The 21443-nt window shown below is 39.8% G+C and overlaps 1 protein-coding gene across 1 annotated transcript; it reads left to right on the forward strand.

The window, feature by feature from the left end:
- The first annotated feature begins 17429 nt into the window (after window positions 1-17429).
- On the forward strand, window positions 17430-19091 carry LOC147894267 (vacuolar iron transporter 1-like). Its single transcript, XM_087385272.1, has 4 exons — window positions 17430-17635; window positions 18006-18091; window positions 18419-18533; window positions 18774-19091. The coding sequence occupies exons 1-4, from the start codon at window positions 17430-17432 to the stop codon at window positions 19072-19074; spliced, it is 708 nt and encodes a 235-aa protein (XP_087241398.1). The 3' UTR covers window positions 19075-19091.
- The last annotated feature ends 2352 nt before the right edge of the window (window positions 19092-21443 follow it).

Below are 21443 nucleotides of genomic sequence, written 5' to 3' on the forward strand. Positions count from 1 at the left end.
ACTCATGAATTGGAGTTATATGATGTTATCCATGCTTTGAAAACATGGAGGCATTATTTGTATGGTTCAGAGTTTTATGTGGATGTGGATCATGATACTTTGAAACATTTTTGTAAACAACTTGACTTGAGGGGCCGCCAAGCTAGGTGGGCAGAGCTCATGCAGGAGTTGGAAAGGTTCCCATTCCAGTTGGCATAACATGACATTCAAGCTTTACATCAGCGCCAAAAACGCTCACATCCAAACCATTCAAAATCCCCAAACATTTTACCTTGGCATGATTTGCTAGTCAGACTTGACAACTCCATTTAGTTCGAAGCCTAGCCTTTCAACACAAGATTGTGTAATTACACACACCTAGGCTCCACCATCAACATAAGCTTCTCCTATGGACTTCCCTTTATCCCAAGCATCAATTACAAGACATATGTCAAATTCTTCCAAGGATTGAACCCTTACCGTCTTCTTTCTCTCCTACTTAGGTGGGTTGAGTAGTCTCTTCCATTCTCTCCTTAGCCGCACGCAAAGCTCTATCAATTGACTATACTAAATATCCACTTTCTTACCTATCAAATCCTTCTGGAGAGAGTAATTTTCCTAAGTTCCTCCAAGCGGTAAATCCCCTGTTTGGAAATGTCTTCATGGTCTTGATTTCTTTTTGCTTGAAGCAGACTCCCCTTCCTTCTGTTTTCCCCTCTTTGCATCACCATGTTCATTCTCAGGCTCTTTTTCCTTGGCCCTCTTCACTGGCATCACTTCAGGATCCTCTAGGTGCATCGGTGACACATCAGGCTGCCTTTCATCTATATTCCCGTTCCTTTTTTCCTCAGGTGTCAACCCACTTGTTCCAGGCATTCCCTTTATCTCTATTCCAACATCATTTGCATGATTATCTAAATTGCTCGGCAAAGGGAACATATCTCCTCCTCTACATATAGGCTTATCATAATTTGGACTGGTATGGCCTCAATCCCCACAATTATAACAATGATAAGGTTCAAACCTCCTTTGATTTGTGCCTCTACCTACTCCTGGATCTTGCCTATTCCTTGGATTTTGATATGGTGGCTTGGGCTCTCTTCCTTGTCCTCTTTCTGCGACTCCCAAGAGATTGAGACTAAGATTTTTGAACATTTCAACCAACTCATCCATTTCTTTACACAAACTGCCATTCTCTGTATTCTTTATTTCTAACTGCTGCGACCAAAGTTTTGCCATATTCACTGCTTCTTGGAAATTGGGTATAGGTTTCAGTTCCAGCTTCATCTGCAAAGGACCTATAAGTCCTGAAATGAATTTCTACTTCTTTAACATGGCAGGTGGCTGCTCATTCCCTAGTGACACACACCAGCGATCCCACAAATGGCTAAAGTCCTGAACATATGCATCAAGGGGACCTTTTTGCACGAAATTTTGTATTTCATGCCACAACTTATTTGGATCCTCTATCCTCCTATAATGCTATAAAAAAGCATCCCTAGCCAATTCAAAAGTTACCTCTACCAGTGGATTATTCACCGCCTGAGTGGCTTTGTAAGCATGAAACCATCTCCTTGCTTCATCGTGCACACAAGTAAATATCTATAACATGAAGACTGCATCTTGCCAATTTTTGATTAAACACGTAATTTTTAACTATTCCATGAATTTCTCGGCATCCTCGCCTAGCATCCCATGAAACAATGGGAAATCCTAAGCCATGATTTCTGATGATCAACCACCAATGATTCCAGTCTTGTAAACTGAACATTTGGCCACAGAATGATCCTTCGTGGAGGCATAAAACACGTGATGAGACTTGAAAAGCTACACTAAAATGCATTTATAGCTGGTTGAACAATCATGTTTGCAAGTATATTGAGAAGAAACACAATCCCATCATAAAAAACTAGAAAAACACCGAGAAATACCATATACCGATAGCTACCAATAACTGTAGAAAATACAAAGATCACTGAAATGTATAGAGATCACAACCTCCAAGTGACCATCAACTCATACATAGAACCCCCTGTAGGATTAGATAGAACTTTGCTGCCAATGATGAATGACTAGAGGCCTTGGAGCTTGGATGGGACCTTGGACTTTTGAATTAAGTGCGAGAACTCCCTTCCTTTGCCTTATGAAGCCTTCCTTGTTCTTTATACAATGTCACCCATGCTACTATCACAAGCCACCAGCGATCAACAATTCTCCAATGAGCGTCTATTACACAGAGCCCACCCACAAATACACTAGACCTCAACGCCCTTCGCATTCTCTTGAATTCGCCCAGACACCTCGCCACGCTTATTGTCAATCGTGAAAGTGAGTAGCTGTGACATGATTAGCAACCTTTTGAACTTCGTGCTCTTTTTGTGAACTTGCAGGACCTTCGACCAGCCCGCCTCATCAAATACTCTGAATGAGTCATTAGTTCTTCTCACACGTTGGAGCAGCACCGTCGAACCTTTACCTATGCTGCCTCCTCTTTGATCCGTCGACTTCCAGTTATCGTTGTGGAATTGCATGCATTGTTCATCTTCACACGGTTTATGCCAGTGGCTTCCCCTGGCTTCTCAAGCGCGAATCCCACACGATCAGCTAGTGTCGGAAGGAACCTTTTCTACCAACTTGGCCACCGTGAATTTCGACCTAGAGCAAGCAATAATCTCAAACACGTGATCTCTTGTGACATAGACACAAAATGGTAGAAAAACAAGATTGGACTGCATGAGCCTCCACTGTGCTGGCTCCTCAAAGCAACTACTATCTGTCTCGCCCTGCCGTTTAAAGCTCTACTGGATCGGCTCATAGAAACGTACACGGATGATGGTGAATGCAATCTAGAGAGCTCTTCATACCAGTAGGCCCGAAAGGCTTCCCTCTGGTTTCCTTGCACAAAAACCGCCTATGCCCGATGTGAATAGTGCTTCAGAAAAAAAACTTACGTAGATGAAACTTATTCCGTCTCTTCTGCTGCACTGTCAATTGAGTCGCTGGCGCTGGAGAGAAAATCTTCCATAATCGTCTGCAGCACCCACTGGCCCGTTACGAGCATCCACGAGCTCCCTCAACCGTAAAGACCTCTCAACCTTCAAACAATAGACTCGAACCAAAAACACTACGTTTGGTCACCCAATATCCTTCTCAAGCCGCCTCAAGCCTTCAAGAACTGAAGAAAACAATTCTCTGAGGTCACCATGACCTTTGAAACATCTTAAATGTTAATTGTGACCGGCCAACTGATTCACCAAGGCAAAGCCAAGCAACTAGAAACACAAATCGGTTAGCTTCCTGACCTCTCTCAAATTGCTTATGCATGAGCATATGCTCATATGCTTATGCATAAGCATAAGCATATGCTTTCTCAATGTATTCTCTTATGCTTTGTCAATGTATTCTCGTATGCTTTTTCAATGTATTCTCTTGTTTTTTGTTTTTTGTTTTCGTATTTGTGTTTATGTTAGACATGGGATCATGTCGCACATCCGACGAGTACGAAAACCCTCATAGGAGGAGACATCATGATCTCTATTCTCCAGAGGACTTTGATTCCCCTCAGGTGACACCTCAGGCCCTACCCCTGTGACAACCCTAGCCCAACTCCTCTCGGACATAGCACTGTTACTACCCCTCGGAGAACTCCTTTGCTAGCAGCCCATGGCTTTGTCGGGAGTCCCGACGAGTTTGTGGCATAGATGACCGATGAGGAGGCAACGAGATTCTTCTCTCTGCTATCCTAGAGAACCTTAGCAATTCCCTCTCCTACATTGATGGCTGGACCTATTGGATCATGACCTGGGCATGCCCATTGTAAGGGAAGGAAGAGTAGGAGGGGTCGCTTATGTTGTGCTAACTCGAGAGATGTAGACGAGTCAGCACACTCACATCCCTACAGGTTTCCACTTGGTCGCGAGTCCCAGTACCAGTTAGGTCCCTTGCCCTCTCCTACTCCCACTACTACTCCTTGCTCCGGAAGCGCTCACACAAACACCACTCACTCTGACTTTGCCACTACCATGAGTCCTCCTTACCCAGTCGAGGACATGTCCTATCAAATCACGGCTGTTGGAGAGATAATAGAAGATAAAAAGGGCAAAGCAGTGATGGCCACCATGAGGTGGTTGATGAACCACCACTTCAAGAGTGGCATTGCTACTGATTGGCAGTATCAAGATGACCAAAAGAAGCAGGCGGTCATCGATGAATTGAAAGAAAAATACCCTAACCCCCCAAATTGGGAGTTCAATGAGAATTACATGCAATAGTGCATGGGTTTGGTCTTGAAGCTTCATAGATCAACCTTGTGTACTTCCATCGCAAAGGGGAGGGCTAAACCCATCTGGGCAGACAAAGCTGATTAGAAGTTTTTCAAGGAGTAGAATAGGGACCAACCCAAAATGTTCAAGGATTAGAGGAGGGCTGCGAGGAGACACTTGGATGCCATAGGTACTTCGCACTTTGGTGCAGGTGGACGGTCGGCATTTGAGGCAACCATGGTAAGTCTACTTCTTCTCATTTAATGTATTGTTCTATTTGTTTTACTACATATTACATGCACTTTATCTAACTCTCGTAGATTGGGTCCACAGCAAGCTGCAATGTGTCGCCTTCCTACAGATGCAGAGATGCAACGCGCGTTTCACGTAGGAACAAAGCTATGGTTTATTGAGGAAGAGGCAATGGGAGCGACGATCGATTGGGCTGAGGTGGCTGCTCACATGATATAAGTCTACTCCTACTTGTAATCTCACTTTTTAAATTGCTTTATTCTTTAAGTTCCAATCTAATTTCTAATTAATACGGTTTCACTCTTAGAGCCAAAGCTCGAGCGTCCCATCACTAGAGGTGAGTGATGACGAGGGCCATGGATTAGTCGTAGCTCACGAGGGTGAGGGATCAGTCGCAGCTCATGAGGGCTAAGGATTAGGCCAGCAAGACGAGGACGAGGAGGACAATGATGATTCGAATGAGTAGTAATAGTAGTAGCAGTTTGCATATACTTTGCCATGTATATCCTTTTGTATATCGGCTCATTTGAGCAATTTCGTATCACCCTTTTTAAAAGGGTAATTTTGTAACAAACAATGCTGTATATCTTTGACATGTATATGCTTCTGTTGCTCGATCGGTTCATTTAAGCGATTTGGTATCACCCTTTTTGCAAGGGAAATTTTGTAATAAAAAACTTTTTTTGTAATTACTAAAAAAAAACATTAGTGGGGCAAAACAGGGCTTGCTGTGGCCCTGTTTAGCCCCACTAATGTTTTTTTAAAGTTCTGTTAGCGACGTTTACCAGTGTTACTATATAGCGATGTTTATTAGCATCGCTATATAGTGATGCTTATATAGCAATCTTTCTTTTTCGATGCTTATAATGATGTAAATAATGACCTTTGCACCTATAAAAAAAAAGGTGTAAAAAATGTCGGTATTTTCGTCAGAAAAGGGCCTATGCCTTGTAGTGAAAATAATGTTGAGGGTGAGAGCCAGTGCTATGAATACCAAATTCTCATATTGGAAAAAGAAGTACAACAATGTGAGGCGATGTTGCATCAACAATGTGAGGTGGTCACCCATCCATTTCTTCAAACCTATCCTTGTTGCAACTCCCAAATAAACCAATGCATGGATCACCAGTTGCAAGTCAAACAAGTGACAAGATTTGGCAGAGCTTGTGTAGGTGGACCCTGAGACCTGTGGTTAAGTGAGAAAAAGATGCACTAGAAAAATCCAAGGCACCAAAAATTGAGAGGAAAGGGGGGAAGCGGGAAAGCCAAACAGGTCTCTCCCAAACGGCTAACTTATCAATGGTATAGAGCGCCTCCAAGCAGACTAGCCTGAGTGTCTTTTCTTAGTGTTGCTTATGCAACCAAATTTTCAATGCGGTCATATGTTAGAAAATTGTCTACCATTGTCCCAGCAAACTCATGACCATGGCCTTTGTTGGCATGCGCTTTCCCTTTTATGGTATCTATCTTTTATGTTATGCATTATTTGTCATAGTTTTCAAAGGAAAAAAAGAGTTTTCCAAAGTATGACACAATTACATGCAAGGTAATCATTGGTCAAATGCAAGTCTAGACTTGGATATTGTTGTCTTGTGCATTAGAAACTTTTAGCCCCAAAAATTGAGAGGGAAGGGGGAAGCAGGAAAACCCAAACGGCTAGTTCATCAACAACCAGGACTTTGGTGTAGATAATGTATGCTGTCTTAATCTCTTCCCCTGCTCATGACTCATCGTACTGAGCTCTTCTTGATCCCTAGCCCCTGTACTTGCTCGAGGTCTCCAGCCGAGACCTTGCTGCTTCTAAGAGTTCTAAGTGCTTTTTAACTCTCTTCTTGACTCTATGCTACTGCTGCTGCTGGAGTCTCTTGTCGTGTGCACGTTCTAGTCTATTCTCAAATTTTTGCTACTGTCGATCTGATCTCTATAGAGTCCACACCATACACCTGGGTCCTGCACTCCAACACTCCCTGTACTCGGCCATTTTCACTCCTGCACTCCAGTGTGTGACTTTAGGGTGGCCTCAATCTCCACACAGCTTGCACGCTTGCAAACATTGCGCCGCTATATTCTGCTGTTGCCATGCCAATAGTTTAATCCAAAGCTTAGTTTGCTTTGACTTACGGCCTGATGTAGGTGCTGTTTGACGTGTGCACTGTTGCAACCAGTCCCTCAAAGATCGTCCATCGATCGGTCGGCCCGTCCTGTCATGTGCGCAGTTGAGCAGGAGCCTCTCAGACTGCACTTGAGCCACTGGTACTCAACACCTAGACTCCAAAGACTACGGCCTGCACCACGATTCCATAGTATGCTAAGATTTGACTCGACATACAATTTTTTTCAAGAATGTACTGTTTTGTTTTGTATTTGCAGACCCTTAAAAACCTTAAAAACTATTTTAAAAACCTTAAAAACTGTTTTTGTTTTTTGTTGAAAACTAGAATTAGATTTTGTTTTTCCAACGATTAAATCCTTGCAAGAATTCAAAAGAAATTCAAAGGTTTAAGATTCTAGGGTTGTAATACCTTTGAATAGAGTATATTAAAAGTTTGACATTTTAGTTTCTATTTCATTGGGAGCTCTTAAAAGGAGTGAGTCTCTAACTTTTATGCATTAGATTGATTATTTTTTAGAGTGAAATATAAGCATCGTGTCTTTTTTTCTTTGAAGAAACTTTGAGAGCTAAAAGAACTCTTCTTTTGTAGTGCAGGTAGCATGGTAGCATGGATATTTGCAATTGGACTCTCTCTCTCTCCCTCTCTCTCACACACAAATACACACACACACATATACATACACACACATTTAAAAAAAAAAGAATCTCTCTCTCTCTCTCTCTCTCTCTCTCTCTCTCACACACACACACACACACACACACACACACGCACATATGATTTAATATGTTAGACAATGTAGTAGACACACACCTTCTCTTTATGTTATGCACTTGGATATTTATGCTACATTTCAAAATGTACTCATGATATGCATCTTATCTTTCTATCAGATTCTTACATTTCTACATTTCTATATTATCTTTATGTTATGCACTTTGCTACTTATGCTACATTTCTATGTTATGCAACTATGTTATGCATTACAAATCATTGTGGCGCCATTGTTCTATTAGATCCTTGGATCAGGTGGGGCATGAAAAGCGTCATGATTGCATGTCTAAATGAAATTTACAAAAGCTCAAAATCAAGTTTGTGTATGTGTGCCTTTAGAATGTAATTGCAACACCATTGCTCTATCAGATCCTTCTATTAGATGGGGTAAGAAAAGCATCATGATGGCATGTCTAAAGTGTGTTTTTAGAATGCAATCATGGTGCCATTGTTCTATCAGATCCTTGGATCAGGTGGGGCATGAAAAGTGCCATGATTGCATGTCTAAATGAATTTTACAAAAGCTCAAAGTCAAATCTATGTATGTGTGCCTTTAGAATGTAATTGCGGCATCATTGCTCTATCAGATCCTCGGATCAGGTGGGGTATGAAAAGTGTCATGATGGCATGTCTAAAGTGTGTTTCTAGAATGCAATCATGGCACCATTGTTCTATTGGATCCTCGGATCAAGGGGGGCATGAAAAGCATCATGATTGCATATTTAAAGTGTGTTTTTAGAATGCAATCATGGCGCCATTGTTCTATTGGATCCTCGGATCAGATGGGGCATGAAAAGTGTCATGACTGCATGTCTAAACAAAATCAAATCTATGTATGTGTGCCTTTAGAATGTAATTACGGTGCCATTGCTCTATCAAATCCTCGGATCAGGTGGGGTGAGAAAAGCATTGTGATGGCATATCTAAAAAGTGTTTTTAGAATGCAATCACGGTGCCATTGTTCTATGATCGGATCCTCGGATCAGGTGGGGCATGAAAAGTGTCATGATTGCATGTCTAATTGAAATTTTGCAAAAGCTCTAAATCCTAGGTATATGTGCGTAAGAAAAAATTATTCAAAAGTGGTCTTAAGATATTCTAAGCATGGTAAGAAAAGCATAATGATTGCATGTCTTAATTTATTGCACGATTTCTTTTCTAAATCTATTTTTACTATAACTTTCTTCAATGATTTACTTTGAAAAGGATATTTTGGCTCATCATGATTGAAGCGTGTCTTTTATTGATTGCATGTTTATTGAAAATGTTCAGATTATTGTGGGAGAGTTTCTTTAAAGATGGATCACACAAGTGTATTAGCCAACCAGAAGAAGAAAGAGACCAATAGTGAGATCAAATTAAAAGGCCAGGATAAATTATTGCTCAACAAACTCATTATAGAATGCATGCTAGTCTTCATTAGTGGTCTATCTCAAAAAGAAATGGAGAGGATTATGCAAAGCGATCTTGCCATTTTCCAGTGTAAGATAAACATTTCCTTAGAGGTTGAAAAGAAGTTGACAGACATGCAAAGAGTAGACCTTTTGCTTGCTTCACATTGGAATAAAGACGGTCTAGAGAGATTGATCACTTATATTGGGGTGGTTCTAGATGTATATAATAACAATCTCTCACCTCTTACCCAACAACAAGTAGACAAGGCCCAGATAGTGTATTGGAATACACTTTGGATTAACAGAAGGACTAGAATATGTGCAATGTCCAGCAATAGGTGAGCTAACAAATAAGGCTCAAAGGTCTTTTGCCGAGCGTGCTCTTATCGCCATGGACCAGTGTCTAGAAGAGATAAATTTGGTTAGGACACAAGCCATGCCTATCATGGAAGCATGCAATGTGCATCAGGTCATGTATTTTTGTAGGTTCAATGATGATTTGATACAAGTAGGTGAAAAAATTGCCAGTGGGGCATTTGGTACTATGTACAAGGTTAGGATAAGCGGTGTCCTTGGATTGCATGAACATCTACAGTTTGTGGGTTAGCATTTTCATGGTCAAAACGCAAGACTAGTTGTGCAAGAAAGGCTCTGAGAATAGGCAGTTGTAGTTAAGCACCCAGTGTTGGTGTGCACACTGGCTGAAACTAGAACGAAGCCATTTTGGATTATAACACCATTTTTTAATGGTGGCACATTAGATGACTTCTTGAAGTAGCTTCTTGTAGCTTTTGGGAGATATGCAGAATATATGGATAAGCACTTCGAGGGACGAAAGCGCAAGAAGGCAAAAGAAAATGAGCCAACAAATGACGTGCTTGAGAAAATAAAAAAGTTTACCATTTCCATTATCAATATGGTGCATGCTTTGGCCTTGGGACTTGCAGCACTACATGAGCATGGTTGGATCCATTGTGACCTACATCTTCGCAATGTTGTTCTAGATTGGGCTCCAAAAGGACAGGTTTGGATAGGTACTATTGATTGGAATCGTGCTTTAGCATTCAAAGAGGGAAGAGGTCCCTTGATTACACAAAAGGGAGTGTCAAAGCCATCAGGTGAATTCAAGTCTCGTGTTGATGCTAAAAAGAAATCTTTACAACCTCACAAGTGGCTTGCCTCAGAGATTTTGGACCCATCAGTATCTTCTCCATACTCTCCTACTTTAGATGTTTATGCTCTTGGGTGGGTCTTCAAAAAACTTGCTTGTTTTGTAGAGGATGCATTGAGAGTTTCAGGAGTCGCACCTATCATCCCAGATTGCAAAAGGGCATTGAGAGCACATTTGAAGACCATCAGTAATAATTCCATGATGACACCAAATCCTATTGATCGAAAAATAGCTTCTGACATAGTCAAACGCTTAAGTCGACTTGGTTGTAATGAAGAGCTTGCCATGAGACCCATGGCAGAGATGGAGTTAAATATGTTTTGCTAAGAATTTATTTATGATCTAATTGATACACTTACTTGAAGATCATGACTTCATGATGGATAATTGCAGAGATGCAGTTAGATTAAATAATAATAATTTTTTTGGCTATGGTTTCGATGGAGAGAGAGAGAGAGAGAGAGAGAGAGAGAGTAGTCCCTTCCATGAATACTTTGTAAATACAATAATTAACATAAGCTTATTAACTACTTGCAGATGGCTAGTGAAATGAGTTCAAGTCAGAGGAAATGAAACTGTAAGTACAAATGTGCACATACACATGAGGGTTGGCAATGGGTTAGCCGAAATACCTACTATGAGCACTATCGACACGATTTGTTGGGAAATGTTCATCCATCTGTAATCAGAGAAACACAAAATGTAGTTGAAGACCAAAGTACATCTATATTGGATACACAAGGAGAGGCACACTTGTTGAGGCCCCCTAGTGAACGAAGAAAAGTTTGGTGTTATTGTAACTCATTTTGTTGTGGAGGCCGTTACATGGCTCCTACCACCTTTTTTAGACATAAAAAATAGAAGGATAGATTTGAGGATCTTGGTGCTACATTTGGCTTAAATATCCAAGCTAAGAATATAGCAGAGTTTGAAGATAATAATGATTTAGAAGATGATGATAGTGGTCCACTCCATGTAGAGAATGCTATGGATAATTTAGAAGCACATGCTGAACTTTTGAGGGAGTTACAGAGTGAAAATGAAGATGGAGAAGAGTTTCAAGATGTAGCATTAGAGGATCAAATATTAGGGAGTATAATTGAATTACAAGCATTATGGGATGATCATAAGGTCTCACTAGAATTACAGGATGAGATGCTACGACATCTACTTGGAGGTTTAGGAAAGTCTAGTGTTGAAAGTAAGAAACCAAGCCTTAGTAAACTTTTGGTACAAATACATCCAACATGGGATGATGATCTTAATGGCATTAAGACTCCTGCAAGTTGGGAGCAATTTAACTCTTTATTAAGTAGTATTGGAATGATCGAGACTCAATGCTATAGGCTATGTATGGGTGGATCACTTGAAAACATACATGATCTAGAGTTGCTTCTACCTTCAAATGAGGATAATTACTCTAAAAATGTGGTATATTGTTCATGTAGAAATGAAAACAAAAAGAGGATACCTAAATGTGATTGCAAAGATTATTGTCAAAAGTGTTTAAAGTGTGGCATCCCAAGGAAGGATATGCTCTTGTTTGATTATATACCTATAAGCAAGCAACTTCAACTACTAGTTAAAAGTAGAATTTTTTGTCATGAATTTCTTCAAATGTGGCATAATAAGGAAAGGTGGTTAGGAAAAGAATAAAGTGCTCAACCTAAGCATATTTTTTGACTTTTGGGATGGTTCCAAATGTCATGATGTTCAAGACTTTTGGAATCCCAATTCCCTTTATGAGCTACCTATAGTACGTGAAACCTCGCATTGCAAGAAAGCATATGCTACATTCCCTAGAAGTGCAATGTCAAGAACTCTACAATGTGGTTGGAATGAGGAAGAAAAAAAATACAACTTTGTCTGCGCGGAGTGTCACTTTCCAATCAAATGTGAAAAGAAGTATTGCAAGGGAGATCCTTGCAACTTTGCATTGTTATTACATTGGGATGGTTTTCAAGCATCACGAACTACACAAAAAGACTATGGTGCAGTGGAAATTTATATTCTTAACACTGGAAGAAAATCCATTGTGGGGGTTCTACCTGTTCTGTTTATACCCTTCAGCTGCAAGAAAATAAACAAAAGCTCAGGCGATGTTTTTAGTGCCTTTCTTAAACCACTAGTAGTAAATGAATTAGAGAGTCTATTCACTGATGGAGTTGACATCATATACAAATATCTAACAACCATGATTTTTGATGATGCATCTCAAACTTCTAAACAGTGCAAAATACGTGCCATGGTAATGATGATAACAGGAGATCATCCTGCTCAATGCAAAATAGGACTTTTTAAAGATGGAGGTCAATATTTTTGTCGTAGAGAAAAAGCTCACACTACTTTGGATTCTAGTAATCCATTATTTCAAGGACGCTATCTATATGATAGAAATAGATATCAGGGAAGGCATCCACTGTATTATTTGACCATGTTGTTTTTCTCCTTGTTAGTTGCATCAACACCAAGCCATATTTCGATACAACCATATTTGCCAGCAACCATTTGCATTCACCCTATTGGAAGCCTCTATAGATGATATGTAGGCTATACATTGATAAGAAATAGCTCTCACCTCTATGTTAACGTCTTCTGCATTACGAGTGACACACTATTTTGCATAGGGTCCAGGGACACCCTGGGTTGCCTGTCACCATGCATGATTTGTGAAAGAGAATTGAACAGCTTGTAAATGATTGGTAAAATAATTGAACTTGCAAATGGGTGAGACGCAAGCAAGAGAACTAACTTAGGAGAGAAATTCCTTGGTTCATGAAAGAGCTTTGAACATACTAATAGGTGAAATGAAGTAGGAATACTAGTTTAGGGGAGAGAGTTGGAAACTAGTTAAGGGAGAAAGAATATTTGAATCCTTGATTCTTGAAAGAGAACCAAACATCCCAATGATAGAAACTCAAGCAAAAAAATTATTAAGGAGGGAAACCACATTTGAGTCCTTGAAAGATGACATTATCAGGTTTAGAATCTTGTAAGATCATTTCATTATTAAGCCCTTTTGTGAGTGGTGGAAAGGGAATTTTTGTTTTGCCAACAAAAGGCCCCAAAATGAGTTCCGTTTTTTTGTACCATCTTCTCATCCTTGAGGCATAACATCTAAAGGAGAGAGGGAAACGTATGAACAGGCCATGGATATTTCCTCCATTAAATAATGGATTGGTAGCCCATAATTCCTCATCATATAAAGCTTATTGCTCGACACACATCTCTATGCATCCTTATCATTGCTAAACTCCATCTTTAGCGAAGCATGAGCATGTCCATATTCATGTGGACTTTCCTTTCCAATGTATGACATGATTAGTTGAGGACCTGGTACACTTACTACCTACACCTGATGCATCTTTCCTTCCAATCCCTTGCCCAACTTCTCATGAATTGTCAATGCTACTAATAGGAAGTGCACATCATATATATGTAGACATGTTTGCATGTTGTGTTAGGATTTTGATCTTTTGTCCTCCCTTGTTTCAAACCATGTGTAATCAATCTCACCATTTATGTCACTCGTCATAGCCACAAGATGTTTCAACACACCAAATGTTGCTTTTCCTATTGGCCTTTCTCTCATACATTTTTGCTGCTGTCAATGGCAACTCTCATTTCTAACTACTCAAACATCCATAGTTGAAGCTTTGCCTCTCCATCTCTAACTACTCAAACATCCATAGTTGAAACTTTGCCTCTCTATCTAGTAGCAAAGTCACATATTTGGTGGAAATTAATATCCCCATTGACCTAGGACATCCCAAACAATTGACAAAAAATGCATTAACTATCTCATACATTATATCCTCGAAAGTTTTCATAAGCATTGCCCAAACATTGTCACAAAAACAGAACTTTCTCTTCCTCTACATGCGAATAGACAACATTTCAAATATGTTCATCGCTCAATCCTACAGTATGGAGAATTGCAAGATGATGAATGAGCATTTAAATCCTGTGTCTTCACTTCTTGCTTGGGTGCAAGATGGATATGTGGACAATGATCTAAAAAAAGTTACAATCATTATGCGAGCAATTGAACTTGACTAAAAAATGAAGCACCTAACCATTAAATAATTTGAAAGTTAAAAGATAGACAGTTAAACTTACACAACATCCAATGATAAAGCATTTCCCTCATGATTTAGAAAACTGAAACATCACATAACTCTTATGATATACACAATTACCTATTATATAGACATGCCTTTGAATATTAAACCACTCTACATATCCTAAATCTAAAACAATTAACATGTAGCAATGATATACTCAAAGATTAACCCTCTACATGACATGTCTAAATCTAGTAAACATATAATAGCAACACAACACTAAGATGATCTAAAATAATTAACATATAACAATGATACATCAAATCTTAACCCTCTACTCAACATGTCTAAATCTAGTAAACATATAATAACAACACAAAAGTAAGATGATCTAGATCAGCTTTGCCAATTAACCCTTTAGTTGGAAAGGTTGTTATTAGGGTGAAATAGGCTAATAATTATGAAGAACTATGAGTCACACATAATAACCGGTGCTACTCGATGCCTATATAAATTTTTTGTGTGTGTGTGTGCGTGCGCATGTGTGTGTATATGTGTGCGTGCATTTATGTGTGTGTGTGCATGTGTGTGTGTGTGTTTGTCTATGCATGCGCACATGTGCATGTGTGTCTGCATGCACGCTGCATATGTGCATGCATGCATGAGTGTGAGAATGCACATGCATGCATGTGTGCATGTGTGTGTGTGTGTGTGTGCGCACACTTGCACACATGTGCGTGTGTGTCTGCACACATGTCACACATGTGCATGCATGCATGAGTGTGAGAATGCATGTGCATGTGTGTGTGTGTGTGTGTGTGGCTATACAGGTCAACAAATGCAAGCCACAAACCCAGCTTTGACCCCATTCTTCTCTTCCTCTCTCTCTCTCTTTCTCAATATCTCTTTATTTTCATAAACATACTCTCTCTCTCTCTTATCTCTCTCTCTCTTTACACGTCCGTTAGGGCAAGGCAATACATGCCAGTAATTGCCAGCCACACACCCGGCGATGACTAACAAACAAAAACCTCGGGGGAGCCACTAAGAAATATGTAAGATAACATGTGATCAACGGAAGGGTTTAATATTTATATGGAGTTACAAAAAATATACACACATAAGGGGTTTTTTAATTCAAAAATTCAAAGTTATCATACATAAGGGACACTTTAATCATCTCTAAATTTGTTGAATGGGTGTATATAGGTCATAAAAATCTATGGGTAGGGTTGTTTTAAAATACCTCTTGATCACACATGCTATATGGGGGTTTTACATTGTCCCCCCTCTAAGACAAAAACAAATGAAAAAGCAAAAGTGAAAAACTCACTGAAGGAAGATGATGGCAAAAGAAGGAAGCAATGGATTGTGAATTAAATGTTGTAAACCCTCTTTCATATACTAGATTTATTGTGTAGTATTTTTGTTTATAATGGCTATAATTGAATCAATCGTATGTCGATACTACCAAAAGCTAGCACATGATGGATACATGTCCTATGTGCATGGCATTAGATACCACAAAGGTAATATACAAATATTGCATGGTATAATTAAAAATATCACGAGGTGTTTCAAAGATATTGAATGGTAATAGCTCGGTGAACCAGTTGCATGAACCCATTGGAAAAAAATGTGATTTTTTTGTTTTACATGTTTTAAACTTAAAAATGTGTTTTCTAATTTATAAACATACAAGGAAAACCAAAACACACATAGGCACATGCACACATGCATGTGCACAATTTGCATACGCCTGCATGCACACACACACACACACACACATACACACACACACACACACACACACACACACACACACACACACATAGATTCATTGTTGTTGGGAAAATCTCGAATGATGTTGCATTTCATAGCACAAAATACATTTATGATCCACAAAATACATTAGTGATCCACAAAAGTTTCAACCTTTTAGGAAAAGATGCTTTTACCCACCTTGTTAGGTTCTAGTATCTACCACCCATACATGGGGAGTTAAATATGAGAAGGAAACGTCCTTATTATTGCATGGGGGCTCTTTTATTTTAATGCTTATAATAGCATGATATTGACTAGTTAGAGAATGGTAATCCACTTATCCTCTTTTTTGTTTTAATGAGTTGGGAATGGGACATTCCATGATGTTTGATTGTTAGGATGGTAGTTTAAAAGCTAATGGATTGTGAAAAGGATGCCCATTGCTTGGTCGACAGAGTGTTTCTAAAAAATAGATGGAATGATTAAGATACAAGGTGGAACCACCAATTTTGAAAATATTGGACATAGGCATGCCAGTTTTGACAATGACAAAATAATATGTTGTCCTAATGGGTTTCCCACATTTGAGATTTGTAGATATCTGTGCATAGAACTACCAATGAGGAAGATCTTGAAGTTTGCATTTGTTTTTAAGATCATGTGATGTTTCCAATTTCCTCTATGATAAGGTGTGGTCCCTTATGGAAAAGTTTAAAGAATCCCTAGTTTTAACCAGCCATTTAGTTCATGATCATAGGTGGGGGATCATGGTGTAAAAGTCAAGGGTGCGAAATTGTGAGCAATGGGTGTGGGTTTGTCAACATGCATGGGCTTGTATTGCACATGCACATGCATACACACATGCATGCATGTACACAAGTAATGGGCATGTACCATACATACACACGCATATACACATGCATGCATGGACACAAGTAATGGCTAGATGAGGTTCAAGTGGAGGCTTCTCTCTCTCTCTCTCTCTCCCTCTCTGTGTGTGTGTGTGTGTCTCTCTATCTCTTTGTCTTTCTCTCTCTCTCTCTCTCTCTCTCACACACACACACACACACACACACACACATACACATATCTTTGGGGAGTCAATATATAATTTAATATGTGCTATTTTTTAAATCCCATATTTGTGAACATTATATGTTTAAAAGATACCCTTTTTCTAAACAAACATATAACCTTTTTTCCCAAAATTTTTACTATACTCCTCTATAAATGTATTTCTATTGAAAAATGCATGATTTGAAATCCTTGTGTTGAACTCAATCACATTTTCCCCAAGAGCCACCTGCACAATTTTGTCTAAGAGACCCCCTAGTGTGGCATATACTTATCGTGTTGGTGAGGTAAGTCTCATGCTCACTCTTGTAATGTATATATATTGGGGAGATAGGTTGAATCTCTCTTGTATATTTGTGCCCCTCATCTCCCTTGAATCTTAGTGTATTTCTCTCTTGTGTAGTTGGGCGTAGTTGGGGCTCTTGTGTATAATTTGTGCCCCTTCATCTCCGTGAATCTCTCTCTTGTGTATTTGTGCCCCTCCGTCTCCCTTGAGTCTCTCGAGTCTAATCTATAGATCGGAGACCTTTCTTTATTTCTTTCTTTGTGTGTGTGTGTGTGTATCTCTCTTTGTCTTTGTGTGGATGGGCAGTAGTGGAGGCCATGCGGAGCAGCACTTCACGTCGAATCATCTCCTTCGCGACATCATCATCGGTCTCTCCGATGGCCTCACGGTGCCTTTCGCCCTCGCTGCAGGCCTTTCTGGCACCCCCTCCGCTTCCTCCTCCCTCATCGTCACCGCCGGACTCGCTGAAGTCGCTGCAGGTGCCATCGCCATGGGCCTCGGTGGGTACGTCGTTTCCTTCACTACCCTCTTATCCGCGGATCCTTCTTCCCTCCCTGGAGCTCCAGGCCCGTTTCTTTAGAGTTTATACATACATATCGTGCCATCCGCTTCAGAGGAAAGCGTCGCTGAGAAGAGGAGGCCTGCATCTCTACGTGGCAGATGAAGTTCGAGATTGGGCCTTGAAAACGTTGCTTAATTAATCGCATTTCATGCCCTTCTTTTTCTGTGCACATCCGATCATTGATGGAAACCTGACGTTCCTCATCTCGTTGTATTTTCGAATGATCAAATAAGCGTGACTCTACACGAACTATTACTCCCCTTCATTCTCTTGAAGTGTTGATCGACTGAGGCGTGTTGTGAACGAAAGCAGGTACTTAGCAGCGAGAAGTGATACCGATCATTACTACCGTGAGAAGAAACGCGAGGAGGAGGAGGTCGTTGCTCTGCCTGACAACGGTATTTTCTTGCTTTTCTTTACTAATTCCATACATAACGCTAAGGTGATTCTGAAGAAACGATAATTAACGTTAGCGGTTTCTGAGGTGAGCATCTCCAAATCCTTCCCGTGCGGCTTACTAGCTTCCCGCATATATAGGAGATAGACATGTAGTGCAGGTTCATCCACCCTTTTGGATACCGCTTGCTCCTCCTGCACACGGCACAAACATTATCTGAAGCTGCAAGAAAATGCAGTGGTGAATTTGGGACATTTAAGGGAGATAGGTAATTGTCTGGGAAACAAGCTGATGGTTCATTTCTGAAACTTGTCTTTCTTACTCGCAGAAGCTGAAGAGGTGGCGGAGATTCTGGGTAAGTTCGGCTTGCAACCTGCAGAGTCCAAGCCGGTCGTAGACGCCTTAAGAAAGAGGCCGGATGATTTGGTGGAGTTCATGATGAGGTTGATAATCTGATGCTTTTATTGACAGTTTGGCCGTACGAAATCTATATATGCGCACACACAATACTTAGCCATAATACAACCTCCGGCGCAATTCAAGTTGCAGTTGGTGCGGCACCCACTCGAATCAAGCAACATCTAATTTGCTGCCAAGAAACTTGTTCGAAACTTAGCCGCCAGACGAAAGCTCAAAGATCAAAATATTCGATGTGACAATGCGGGTTTTGGCTTGTGAAACAGATTCGAGTTGGGATTAGAGAAGCCGGACCCGCACAGGGCGCTAAGCAGCGCGTTCACCATAGCTGCGTCCTACGTAGGGGGGGGGTTGGTGCCGTTGCTGCCGTACATGGCCATAGCCAGCGTCCGAGTATCGCTGGCCGTGTCCACAACAGTAACGCTGCTGTCGCTGCTGGCGTTTGGCTTTGTTAAAGGTCGAGTCGTGGGCACCCGGCCGTGGAGAAGTGCTGTGCAAACAGCAATTATCGGAGCCATAGCCTCGGCAGCTGCATTTGGTATCGCCAAGGCGATTCAAAGACATTAATTGCCCTCTACAGTCACCCTCTCGCTGTTCCTTGGCCATTTGTCCACGCTGCATAAACGATCTCTATCTACATGATTCACATCCATGAACAATCGTCCGGCACACAAGGTTATGGCAATTCAAAAGGATTGAGAACGCTTGTCAATATAAATAAATAAATAAATAAATTATATATATATATATATATTTGACCAATCTCTATGTAGTGAATTTGTAGAAAATGGGAATATTTCTTGGCTACAAGGAGGTCTTTATCTAACAAATTTTATTTCCCATATAACATACATAGTAAAATGTGATCTTTACATGAAAAACTAAGAGGTTTTGAGTTTCCTATATAGGGAATTTTTTTCTTTATAGTTGACACTAGTAGTGAACCTCCTTCAACATTATATCCTCTCTCACTCTTTCCATTTATGTAAAACTAAGAGGGAGTATACATGAGCAATAGATGTGAAAGGCCGAAAATTCGATGAGATAAGCAAAAGAACCCCATGGATGAATGGTACCTCTTCAGCATAATGTCACCTTCGAAAAAACAACTTGTTCTTGCAACCAAAGAGTATCTATATATAATAGATGGTCATCGAGTCTCTCATGAACTCAAAGGAGTAACTCCTAAAAACTTGATCCTACTATCACCAATTTGTCTCATCGCACATCAATGTACACCATTCGTCACATAAATGTCAGACCAAACTAGCCAAAAAAAATGTATAGCAATAAATAGCCCATGCATCGTGCATGTTCATTGGCAGGTTTGTAGTAGGTTTTTTAATGAGCACAGTCCCCTTTCCTTTGCACATAAGTGTTGCAAAAAATTTGGAATCTCTCTTCGAGGTTGCGATCACATGAAAACATGAACTTTATGGCTCGGTAGTTGAATATATGGCAATTGAATCATAATATAGGTTAAGAACATAATGAGGAGTGAGAAAGAATCTTTTTCAAATCGAATTGTCTCCTGGTAATCGGGGGTAAATATAATAGCAATCACAAAAAGAGTAAATGAAAGAAATGAAATAAAGTGTAACTTCAAGAAATATGAGACTTATGGAAAATCTCAAAGAAATATGATGAGCAGCTGTACTACCAAGTGTGTATGAGTGCTTGCCTTTTCTCTTAATGCTTCCCTTCGAAGTTCATATGAAGAAGATATTCACAACACGATTAATTAAAAAAACCAAAATCTTAGATCCAAATGCAATATGCAAGGCATCACATATGATATTGTTATAAGCATCTAAGGGCAAACTCTCACCTTAGTGAAAGCAATCAAGCTAGTTGCAAGGGAGATTGGTTACCACATCAATTGGTCAAGCAAAATCTTATAATAGACTCCAAAAACAAGCCTCTTAGTCCAAAGCACTCACAAGAAATGCCTAAGTGAATCCAATCTCAATGGAGCTTAATTCATTGGCCAACAACAGCCAGATCCTCAATCCTTCTTGCAACAGATTTCATCCCTGCAGGGTCATTGTTTTCTTGGGTGTAGCCCTTTTTGGTGAGGTTTAGGGGCTTTTCCGTATATAGGTATCTTGCATGACCCATAACTTATGCCCATAACTTATGCATTGCTCAACAAAATTTGACAAACTTTGTCTTCAAGTTGTAGTACACATTCCAAACTTGAACATGAGAGCAAAAAATTATGCAATAAGGATTTGGAACGAGATCGTTAAACCATTACAAGTGCTATGTTGCATGTGAAGCATGCATCTTGAAGACTATAAGATATAGCAATTTATTCAAAAACATTAAAATTTTGTTCTATACATACATGCAACCAAGTAATCATTCAAAAGAACATTAAGTGAGCTTCTCCTCAACCCAAGGACACACCTAAATGAGAACATTAGGCATGGGTTAATGGGCCTCCAATGTTGTGCTAAAGTGATGCATATCCATTTGAGGGCATGCTCCATAAATTTTTTTTTGATTTGTTGAAACCCAAAACAGATTGAAAAATTGGAATCCAAACTAGTGGAACTACTGCATGGTGGTCTTAAAACATTGATAGTTGTTGGTATTGGTTTCTAGATTCACCCTAAAATGGAAGAAGTTAAAAAAGTGCAATTTGTGCATGTGCAAAGATCTCTTAATAAACCCAACACTATTTATAATTTTGAATTGTTTCTTTTTCCATGCACTTGCTTGCTATATGGCTCATAAGCATGCCAAAGGTCATTGCATTTCATAATACACAGCATAAAACCCAATAGTGTTCCCTTTCACCTATTTGTATTTTCAAGAATTTTAGGCCATATTGCACTTGTTTGGGATATCCAATTCTGCTAACATGTATCGCCGGAGAGGAGAAACCGGCGGCTCAAATTTTACTCCTGTAAATTTTGAATTTTCACACCTCT

Source organism: Dipteris shenzhenensis, chromosome 14, assembly GCF_047967505.1.
Source record: "Dipteris shenzhenensis isolate YYH24624 ecotype China chromosome 14, Dip_SZ_1.0, whole genome shotgun sequence".
NCBI classification, from domain to species: Eukaryota; Viridiplantae; Streptophyta; class Polypodiopsida; order Gleicheniales; family Dipteridaceae; genus Dipteris; species Dipteris shenzhenensis.